At 36.4% G+C, this 12,085-nt stretch overlaps 1 protein-coding gene across 2 annotated transcripts in view; it reads left to right on the forward strand.

Moving 5' to 3' along the window:
- Window positions 1-335: 335 nt before the first annotated feature.
- Window positions 336-12,085, forward strand: part of FIGN (fidgetin, microtubule severing factor) — a 117,002-nt gene continuing 105,252 nt past the window's right edge. Inside the window, exons 1-2 of one of the 2 annotated variants that reach the window (XM_060151473.1) lie at window positions 336-682; window positions 1,456-1,625. In XM_060151473.1, coding sequence (XP_060007456.1) covers window positions 1,601-1,625 — 25 coding nt within the window. In that variant the 5' untranslated portion in view covers window positions 336-682; window positions 1,456-1,600. The remainder of the gene's footprint in view (window positions 683-1,455; window positions 1,626-12,085) is intronic. The other variant, XM_060151474.1, reaches the window with a different exon arrangement.

The raw sequence follows: 12,085 nt of genomic DNA on the forward strand, positions 1-12,085 counted from the left end.
TTCCCTCCCGAGGCGTCGCTCCCCTTTCCTCAGGTTGGGCCGCCTGAGAGTGCGGGCCGGCAGAGCTCCCGGTCCCCGCGCTCGTAATCATGACCTCGGGGCCCCCTCCGGGCCGCGTGAGCGCGTTGGCGAGGCTGGGCGGCCGCCGCGGCCCCGGCCGTGTAACATGACCCGAGCGGCCGGCCGGCCGGCGCGGCGCGGCCATTGAGCCCTCCCTGCCCATGAATCTCTGGCGCGTCTCTAGCTCGCTCGCCGCTCGCCTCCCGCCTCCTTTCTCCCCCTCCAGCTCCGCGGGCTCCGTGCGCCTCTCCCTCTCCCTCCCGGTCCTGCCGCTGCCCGCCTCTCGCCACTGCCTCCCGTCTTCTCTCCCTCACGGCAGCCTCCGTCTCTTTCTCCCTCTCTCCTTTGAAAACTGATCTTTGGCTCTTAGTGTGAAAGTGATTTGAATTTGGCTCGGCGGCGCTCTGCGCCTGCGCCCAGCCTCTGGCATGCTGGCTCCTTCCAAGCAGCTGTTTTGGGTTTGAAATTCCAACATGGCAGAGGCTGCAGTCCGTCTTCCCTTCAAAAACTTGGAATGATTTCAAATCATAGGCACCTTCACTTAACCCTAGCTTCCATTCATCAGCAAACACATCGGATCGATGCTACGCTAACCTATCGGGTTTTCGCTCCGCGCGTTCAGGTAAGAGGAGCTTCGTAGTTTTCCACCAGCTGTTTAAATTTGTTTTTGTTTTTGTTTGTTTAATTTTTAAAGAATATAAATAAATTCAAGACCGTAATGAAAAGAGATCTTCGAGTTGTGCCGTAAACATTAAATTTAATTTGCACTCGTTTCTATTCTGTACGCCAACCTGCTGTCTAATTTCTCTGTACAAAGTAGCCCCGAAACATTATAATGCATATTTTTGCTGCTTAATCATTGTAACAATAGTGTGGGATTAAGAGTTCGCGATTGCAAGAATCTCGTTTTCCGCTATAATGGGCTTACTTATTACTATCTTTTTTACTTCAAAGATAAAAAATAAGAAAGCGGAGCCATAGGGTGGGGCTAGACTTTCTTCGGGAACTAACTTCTAAGTAAATAAGAAGTGTAAATAAGAATCTTGCACACACAAAAAGTTGAGGTTAAATTACAATCTCGTGGCTGGAGGAACGTGAATATGTCAGAAGATCGGTTGCAGAAAAATGTAAGCACATCATCTTGGAGGGGGTACAGCGTGGTGGGCGTATTGTTGGCAAGGAACGGGAGAGAAAGATGTATAATTTAATGGTATATACAATCCACTGATCCTATTACCGTCCTCCCCGGAGCTCTTGTTAGTTTCAATGGGAGTGAGTGAAATTGACATGGACTTGCATTCCTGGTCATGTGCTTTTTTTCCTTTCTTTCTTCTCCTGTGATCTGAGATCCCCTTTTTGTTGATGTTGCTTTCCCCCTTAATTATATGCATGTAGGTTAAATGAATACCTGACGAAAGGGCCCACGTTTCAAGGCAGTGACATTTGATAGCTGAGAGGAAAAGTGGCTTTAATGAAAAGCAACCTTTGGAATTCCTGCTTGTGAGAAATCCAATTCAGCTTTTTGTGCTGCCAGCAAGAAATGATCAGTAGCACCAGTGTTTATGGTATGTCAGTTTTGGAATTTACTTCCTTTGCATCTAACTAGGAAAGACAAATTAAATAGCATGATAAAACCACTGAAGACTCTGCTTGGGAAGGAGCTGCTCATGATATATAATTCCTTTTAAAATATATATATGTATAATGTATATTTTAATCTGTCAAAATGCTTGTTTGCTTTTGCTATCGCTTGTTGGTATATTTCAGTTTTGATTAATAGATTGCTGGAGTCCACCTTTATCGGTTTTAGCTGTAATTCCAAAGTTGCATGTTACTAGTAATGCACTATATAACCGCTGAAGTCAAATGGTATGTAAATTAGTTAAACTCAGTGTGCAGTTTTTTGGGGGAGGGGGCTGGGTGGAGAGGGGAGAGGGCGGGAGTGCGGGGAAAGACTGCTTACTAATGAAAGTGTATGTATATATGTACACACACAGAAGTGGATGAAATTTTTTTTTCTCTATCTATTAATGCAATTTGACTCTCTGCTCTCTCAATGATTGCACTTTGTGGAGTAATCACTTCTTCTGAGTGTGTTTTTTTTTGGGGGGGGTGAGTGAAGGGATATCTTTTACATGAAAATAAAAAATGTATTTTGATTGCTTAAAGTCCTTAATGCCTTTTAAGGAACAGTGGTAGGGTTTTGTTTTGTTTTTTTCCTTGCCATTCACTTGTCTGCCTGTCAGCGCTTTTTACTTTTAACCTGTGACAGAATTAAATAAGCAGGCACTGAAATTGACTTTGTTTGAAATCTCTCTTTCCTCTTTCTTTACCAAAAAAAAAAAAGAGGTCAGATAAATGGAGTGAGAGGGGGTTTTCAATAGCTCTTGTGACCGTGTGTACACTTTGTGATATTCAATTAAGACTAGGAGGGAGCAACAACAAAAAGATGTTAAAAAGTATTTTGCATAACCAAAGGATATGTCCACTTTAAACATTTTTTTGTTTTTGTTACATATAACCCCACCACCATGCATTCACCCTGAAAAGAGAGAAAGGAGGAAAGGGAGAATATGAAAGAAAGAAATAGCAGTAGAGATAGCTGCCAGGGGTCTGTAATGTGGCCGTGGTTACTGGTCTCTCATAACACAAATGTGAATACAAGGAAAGGGACTATAAGAGCCGATGCGCGACAGACACTTCTGGTTGGACTCTGGTGACTGTTGAGCTAAACACACACCGCTCTTACATGATAGGAAGGATTTGATTGAATTTTGCATTTGGAACTTGTTGACTTTGAAGCGATCAATAAGAAGACTGTTTATTTTAGATGCACATAATTTGCCCTGAGAAATGTTTTAAGGAGGAGAGAGCACAGCTTTTTTCCCCCGGAGCTGTTGGAGCGAATGGGATTGCCAGATGGGCGATTTCCCTCTGTGATGTTAAAGCTGTAATATATATTCAGAGCAGATTGGGCTGCTGCCTGTGATGAGGAGGATATTACATTTATAAATTTTAAATCGGAGCTCGGACAATGTGCTGAGAACAGAAATTGGATGGTTTGACTGTTCACCGTATTGATACTTAAATGTGATTTCTGGGTAGTAGTAATAGTAATTATTGCAGTAATATGTAAAAAACACGTTGGGGTAGGAAATCATATAATTCATGACATTTAACAGCAGATTTAAGTGTATATATTACTCCCCCAGTCTCTGCTTACTATTAAATAATAGTCACATAATTTATTTCCCTCTGTGTTTAAATGCCCAGTTGTGCAAGTGATATTCATTCAGAAAGCTTGTTTTTATACACTAGAATTCTGCAGAGGCAAAGTTTATATATAATCTATAAAGTAGACACTTGTGCATATGTATAGAGTGGCATAAGTGGCTCCTGTTTTGTAATTCTGTTACTCTGATTATTTTTAGATTTTGTTTGTCTCAAATGTGTGGCCTATAGGAACCACAGCTACAAACCTAAAAGGCTGGAAAGTGGACAAGGGTTCACACTCTGGCAGCTCTGCTGTTGCAAATTAAAAGTGTGTTGTGGTCAGGAAATGAAAGCTACAATGTCTCTTTTGAACAAGTCGTTTATCAAGAGAAACATCTATCAGGGACTGCCTTGTCACATTGATCCTCTAAAAGTTAGGTCCGAGGTGGAAGCTGCTTTGATGTTTTTGATCCTAAATTTAATACAACGGGAAAAAAAAGCAAGGATATTTTGACCAGAATAGATTTAAAAAAATGTTTCCTGGGACCAACAAGATCTATTTATTAGTATTGTACTATGTGTGAAGTTTTTTGGACATAACAGTTGAAAGGCTTAAGAGGAAACCCCAACCTTTATAAATTGACAGTTGTTCAAATACATATTTATAGTACATTCAGTTATGGCCACATTCTTGGTTCACATGGACATTTTGAAAATGATTGTTTTAAAGGGAAAATTATTTTGAAACAGTGTCTTAGAACAATATACAGAGAACCAGAGTTTTCATTCACTCAGATTGTAGAGTGGCTCTCTTCTCTTCGTGTTGCCTTTTAGTTCTGTATTTCTGTTTCACTTCTTCATTACATGTGTGACATAATAGCTTTTAGTGGGGGAAGAAACATTTTTTCCTATGAAAACCATTTCCCAAAACATGCTTGCTCACATCATCTTTATTGTTTATTAACTGTGTATGTGGATCATCATCAATATAAACTATAGGAACTCAAGTCTTTCAGAATTTCAGCTTAAAAATATAGGTAGGTAGCAGATTAAATATGCCATGTATTCTTAAATACTGAATATGTTGCATGCATTATTCAAATTTTAAACGGTATTATTAAGAAAATGACCAACTTAAAAATTTTTTTTTTTTTCGTGAAAGCAGTTAAAAGCAGCTTGTTTCATTTTGGGAGGCAAAGCTAGGAGAGAGGTGTGCCTTCTTTGAAATAGAGTTTTTGGATACTTGTCTTTTACTGCTGGTGGCTACTTGCTATTTCACATGGGTCTATCAACAACTAGGCTGATGGATCACAAAGAGTGTGGTGGGAGTTTTGGGAAGTATAATACTTGCTAATTAATCATGTCTGAAATGAAAGAATCATAGCAGGGTAATAAAGTCTCGTTGTTTTCCTGGAAGAGGGTAAGACTTCTGTTTGGAAGCTGTATGTGTGAGTTGACTTTCTTTTTTCTTCTCCTAAAAAGACAGTTTATAGGGTCACTTTAGAATTATTTCAGGAACCGTCTTTTTTGAAAATGGAATATTTTTCTTTTTCCTGACTGTACCAAATCAGTGAAATTCTTAAAAATGTCTCTGAGTGAAAACATAGAGTTTTTTCCTCAGTTATATTAAAGACTCCTGCGGTTGAGTTTCCAGTACTTTTTTTTTTTTTTTTACCATAAATAGAAAATCTTTCTGTTGTTTTTATTCATGTCAGGCAGGAACTTTGGAGGCTGGTACTTCTGATAGGCATACAAGAGAGCAAAATTTTTGTTAATTACTTTTAGCTAGTACAAGAGTATGACCAGAGGGGAGAAAGGGAGTAGTACTTCCAAGAATCTAGAGATCATCTGTATTATAACTTGACGTTTCTAAGGTAGTTTAAAATATTAGCCACCTGAAAAAAAAGCAGATGAGCAGTATCATTATAGGTAAATTCTTTTTTTCCTGAGCTTTGGCATGTCACCTTTTAGAATTTAGTATTTTGCTTAGTTTACGCATGGGGACAGATCCTGAAAGTTTGTGTCTGCAACATTTTTCAGAATTTTCATCTCAAGGTGAAGACGGCTATGCTAATAATTCCCTGTTTTTGGCTGTGAGTGTTTGGATGCCTTGAATGATTGCCTAATTAAGTAATCAGTTTTAATGGTCCAAAATCAGCAGAATTGCTAGGTGTATTTGAAACAATTGCAGGCTTTTATGTTTTGTACTTTCTAGTTTGTTCTTAGAACCTTGGTTTGATAAAAATGTTTACTGTTTTGCTTTTGATATTCTTGAGTACAAATTTCATGTACCTCTTTTGTAAAGTACATTTATTTTTGTAGAGGTAATAATTTTAATTACCAGGAATTTAAATCGATTTATAAATTTTTGATTGGGAGAAATTGTTCTGCAGACATTTGTGTGAAATACTGACGTATGCTACTGATCAATAAGATGTGATTAATCAGCATATCTGCTTTTTAAGCTTTGGTCACTGATAAACTAGAATAAACAAATGGCACAGAAAACAATGCAATTTTTTTCTTTCAATTAAAAAAATGCAATATAAGTGTCTCTTTGGCGATATACAAGAGTTAATGTTTTAAAATCAACTGAACTTAGAAATTCTTTTGGGGTACTACTTGGAAGACTTCAAGTCCAAAAATTATTCCACCTTTCAATTAACTCTTTCTTTCTGTCTCACACACATAACAGATTATAGCTAATTGTTTTTAAAAATCTATTAAAATGAAAGACTTTTTTTTTAAAGACTGCAAATAAATCCCTCTTTAGCAAGTGCTTTTCATGGTTGGATTTTGTAATTTTCTTCCTTCTTTTTCCCTAAACTTGAACTTTTATCAGCTTTTTCATTTAACTTATGGTAGAAATTTCAAGCCTAGCTGCTTTGAAACATGATTGCTGATTACTGATCCTTTTGATATTTTTGATGTTATCATTTAAATGGCCGTTGTACTTGAGGGATGCTTACTGCAAGAAATGCAGATAGTGGAAATAAAAGGTAGGCAAGAATATGATAAAAATAAATTGTACTGATAAGTTGAAAGCAAATCAAAAGCAGGTGGGTATGCAAAGTTTCCTCAGGGCAGCAGCACAGCTGCCAGCTCAGGAGCTCTGCCTCAGCACAGCACAGGAGTGCGCCGTACCTGTTGACGACAGTCTTAGTTAGGAGACTGAGGAGGCAGAAGAGATAGGTGATCAGAAACCGTCCAGACATGAGATATCGTATGGCAGTTTCTGTTAATAATATTTACATACGTTATGTAACAAATCTGCTTGTTGTCTTGTTACTTGAATATTGACACTGTACTTAACATTGCACATGGTGGGCTGTGCTTTCAGAGTATATTAGAAGCAGTGAATTCAAAGGAGAATTTCAATGCAGAAGTATTTACGTTGAGTATATGTATAAATGGATACGTTTGCTTATATTTGAGCTACTATGACTTTCACAAAGCATTGACAGCATTACTCCTTGCAATCATTTTGAAACTGATACATCTTGAAAGTAGAAATGCACGATTTATCATATGAAGGCCCAAGGTTAAACTTTTTTTACCCTGCAACCTGGCTTCAGTATTTATACTTTTAAGTTGGGAAATCTTTTTTAGAAAGTATTTTTTAAGTAAGATTGGAAAGTTTGCTTCTTGTTAGGATTTTGTTCTTATTTTCATATGAGTAAGTGATATATAACTTACAAAAAGCATTTTCTTACTGTAGAAAACATAATGTAAAATACTTATAAAGTTTATGTTTTCTTTTCCCCAATATCTTAACATTGAGAATACCTTTACCCAGTTCCTTATGAGTTTTTATTTCGGCTGGTAATTTATACATTTATTCCATTCCACTTGTGGATATATTGCAGGCAAGAGAACAGAAACTGAATTTTACTTTACTCATCAAAAAAGAACAAAAACAAACACACACCTCCCCCCCATCTAATGTTTGCCTTATGTCAATTGGATGCTTTTTAAGCAACTGACAATTGATTAAATGCCATATACTTATGACAGTAAACTCATCTGAGAATGAGTGACCTCTACTTTCATGCTTTGGTTTTAGGAAATATTATTCATGGAAACAGTAACATTCAAAATAATAATTTTAAAATAGTATAATGTACAGCCATGGGTTTCTAGATGTTGCTGTAAACTTTTTACAATTCTTCTGATTTATGATGCTTACCGTCAGCACACATTGTCACCTTCACCTAGGGCTGGCTACATAATTTCTGGGCTTGGTGCAAAATTAAAATGTGGGGCACCTTGTTCAAAAATTATTAAGAGTTCAAGACAGCAAGAGCAGAAGATTAAACCAAGTGCAGGGCCCTTCCCTGTGGGAGACCTATGGGCCTGTCCAGGTCGCAGGGCAATGAAGCAGGCCCTGCCTTCATTACCCACAAACCTTGTGGAAGTCACTGGGTTTCCTACGTGGAGACTTGACTAGTCCACAGTGATTCCACGTGCCTCTGCCTAAAGAGATGCTAGTGGTTGTTGAGTAAGAGCCTCGGTGGGAAAATTGGACCATTAGGTATCTTCTGCTCTTTCTATACGTGAACTGGTGACTGAAATCTTTGCCTTTATCTTACGTTGCCTTTTGCCTGATGTGCTCCCATATATCACCTGAATTTTTGTGCAGATATTCTTAAAAGCAACTCTGTTTTGTAATTGTTTGCAGGCAGCTACATACTTAAATATGTATTCCCCAGGCACAGAACGATTAGGGTGGGAGGATTTTAGTAAGATTTGAAACAAGAGCCTGAGAGTTTCTCTGTTGATTTGTACCGCTATGCCACCTAAGTTTCAAGCACAAGTGAAATAAGTATTTTTAATGTAGAATCTTAAGTTATCTAAAAATATAGAAAATTCTGACCATTGAGAAATAAAAGCACAACTCATTGAGTCAGGGAAGATGGGCAAACACAAAAATAATTACCTTGTTATAGTAGCAGCGATATTGGTATTTTGACATTAGGAAGTGGCATTGTAGCTGTATAAACATGTGGTGACAGCTGTGTTAAAGATGAAAAGTAACTCTTGCAGTAACATTAACTTTGCAGGATGTTATATTCAAACGGTGAACTTAAACCAGAACAATCCCCTTCCCCCTGAAATATGTAGTCACCATCTGTGACTCCTTTCCGCCTTGGTTTGAACAGTCTACTTGATGGGTGGATAAAACGTTTACATTGTTGCTTCCCAAGATACTTCTCAATGAGATCAAGCTTCAAATTGAGAACCCTAAAACTAAATTTTGAAGTCAAGCGGCTTTTTCAGATACGATGGAATGTCCAGCAAGTAATGGATCTGAGTGTACTTGAAGTTGCACCATTTATTTTCAAAAGATATTTCCCACATCAGATGACTCTGCCAGGAAGAACAATATCAAAGAGCTCAGAAAAGTAACTATTCTTTTATGTAATCCAAGACTGATGGAGGGGAGGGAGCTTTAAAGATATTTCTGAAGAAAGAGAAAAACCTAACTTATTTTGAATGCCTCGTTAGTCTTAGTGGAGAGAAATCCTATATATGAGACCTTCTAAGAAGAAAAATCTTTGCCCTGTGTAATAAGAAGGCATTGCTCTCTCGGTTGACATGTACTTTAATGAAAGGATTGGAAATAACTATTACAACAGTGTCCCATTTAATTATAAATTCACCCCACAGTTTAGAAATCTTTTGCATTAAAGACATTGTGAATTTGAATTTTTTTAAGAGGTAGTTAGCCACAATGCATATGTTTAAATATTCTATGTTGTATAACCTATCTACAAATTCTAGTAGTATAATTTAATTTGGGAACCATCTTTTCCCACCTTACTCCTATCCTTTAGTATGTTGTGTTTTCGTATTAGTTGTTTAGCTTTAAAAAAGATTAAACTAGGAATCTGGGTAAATACGTGGCAATATTAGTGCATCCTTGTGCCCCAAAGAGCTGTTTATTTCCCTTGTATTCACTTCTCCCTTTCCATTTCAAATTGAAGTTAAGATTATAAACTCTTTCTCTTAGATCATATATCTGAATGATGCTAAATTATAAATCTTAATTAGGTATGATTCACTGATTTTAATCTTACAAGATAATTATTCTGAGTAGGATAAAAGGTTCCTTTAAGATTGAAGGCATTTTCATTACAATACCCATTTAAGATCAAACAAATACCATAAAATAAACAGAGTCCTATTAGTCTTTTAAGCTTAACAGTTAATACTTTTGGATTTAAATATGTGAAGAAATAAGGATATGAATAGGACGGTCTTACTGTTTGCACACTTTAAGTGCTTGTGATAAATTTTACTGCCAGGAATTACATGGATCTAAAAGAGTCTTTTAAGTAAAAATTACAGTTTTGATTATCTAAATGGAAGATGCTCTTGTGCACGTGCACAGATACATTTCTCTGTGAAGGTATTGATGTCAGGGACGCTTTTGGTATTTCTTTATGAGTAATTAGGTTAACGGGGTTAGTTAGAAAATGTGTCCTTTCCTGGAAAATGAAAAATTACATTCAAGCAGAAGTAAAAGAGTAGAACATAATCATGACTTTAAGTACTTAAAAAGATATTTTATGAGTCATTTTTAAAGAATAATACTCAATATGTAACTTGTTAAGAATAATAGCCATTTTTACTTTTTAAAGCACATCTGTATTAAAACTGGCTTTCCGTTCATGAGTCACAAATCTGGAGTCAATTTTCGACCCCACTTACAAAAAATATGGGTCTAATCGCCACCCCCTCTTACCATGGTGTTCCACTCCAATCGTGTTGGTATCAAGTTCTTTAAAGAGAGATCTTCGCTTGCATTATTCAGAAAATTAAGCAACATTTTTGAGGGGAATACTGATATGACCGAAATGTAGACACTGGGACCCTGCCTGGCCTGAGTCCTTGTCTGACAAACGAGAAGGACCTTTATACGCCTACAGCGCTTGTTCTTTCTATGGGAAGATTTTAAATGTACTAAGAATTGAACAGCACTTGTTCCTTCTATGGGAAGATTTTAAATGTACTAAGAATATAAGTGTTCCCTAATTGGAAAAATATGTTTTATGTAATTCTAAGAGTACCAATCAACTAATCAACTAATTTACTTATGGATGGTAAGATAGTGGGACTAAATAATCTTATTCAGAAATAGGTGTTTAGAGTAGTAGTATCTTTCTAGAGAGAGAAAAAATCTGTACGTATGCAAAATCCCTTTTGGGATTTTTTTGTTTGTTTTCTTTTCTTTCTTTTTTTTTTTTTTTTACTGTGGGTGAAATCCCTATCAATAATGTTTAGGCTGTAAAAGTATTAGGAAAAAATCTAATATTGGAAGTTCTTTATTATGCTATGTACTTTTCATAAGTCCTCAATGAGTGCATACAATGCACTAATACTTGTTTTGTTTGTTTTTTGATTTGTGTCTTGTTTTATTTTGTTGTAGCATCAAATTAAAAAGACCTTACAGGAAACTATTTTGTATTGTTTATTTTTAAAAATACTCAGAATAGTACAACCTGTGGTATAGGTTTGTTTATAATGATGAGCAAAAAGCCCCAATTTTACCCCAATATAATTCCGTTTCCTTGAAATCTACGCTACTATATCAAAATGCCACTACTACTAAACTACAATTTAGGAGATGTTGCTGGTGTATAATTGTAATGCACATGTGTACCTAAATACATATTTTTAAAATATTTATCTATAAATTCTACTAGCCAACTTTGCAGGTGTCCTTGTGCTTGGGGCCAGTGGGGGAATGGTTTTCTATCTGTTTTGCTGTTTGCAAACTCACCAGAAACCTTGCTGTCTCATCCATCTTCCTGCTCTTGGAATTCATTCTTACCCATACCTGTGTACTGTTTTGAGGGACTGAGATTTTTTTTTCTCTTTCTTTTTTTTTTTTCTTTCTAGTATTTATCTGTAGGGCTGTTTATTACTTGATCAGATGGAAAATCAAATTTCACTTGAGCCACTGGAATATGATATTTAGATCATGAGGAGGTAGCTTGAATTAATTTAGAGGTTATTGGGCTGTGTACTAGGAGGAAAGTGTAGCAGCATTTTTTGGCATGGACAGAGGGTGAAAGACCACTTGTAGGAATGAGGAAATAGCCAAAGGCAAAAAAAAATTAGGGATGTTGTTAAGGAAACTAAGGGTGAGGGCTGTTTTCGTGTAGCTGTTGCTAAAAATGAGGTTGGCAATTTAAAAAATCAAATCCTAATATAATTATGTGAGAAAACCTCATTTGTTAGGAATTAGTGACTAGTACACATTGATTAGCACACAGCACTATCTAAACAAATTGTGTTCTTCTTTTTTAAAATGGCAAGTTCTATACCAAATCTTGGATGTATGGGATTTGTGATAACCCAAATTAAAAGAACTATACCCCCTTTTCTTCCTTATAATTTTAAAAAAGTGTAAAAAATACACATGCCTTTAAAGATGATTCGTATTACTCTTAGACTCTTCTCCTTCACATACTCAATTTGGTTATGTCTCAAATGAAGTTATGGAAGAACATCTACTGAGGATTAGGATATATCTTTATTAAGACTTCTTTTTGGGAAATAGTGAGTTTATTGTCATTATAGAAGTCAAATCATTAAAGTAGATAGATATATGATTTAATTTGATTTGAGCATAGTTTGATGATAAATTCTGTATCTACCCTGTAAATGCTAGCTGTATGTTAATGACCAAAACCAAACCAAACCAAACCAAATTTGTCAAAGCCCCACCTCAGACCAGTTAGATGGAAGTTTTGGGGGATAACCAATTTCTTTTTCTTTTTCTACCCCAGTGATTCTAATGTAAAGT

This window comes from Lagenorhynchus albirostris, chromosome 6 (genome assembly GCF_949774975.1).
Source record: "Lagenorhynchus albirostris chromosome 6, mLagAlb1.1, whole genome shotgun sequence".
Classification (NCBI taxonomy): domain Eukaryota; kingdom Metazoa; phylum Chordata; class Mammalia; order Artiodactyla; family Delphinidae; genus Lagenorhynchus; species Lagenorhynchus albirostris.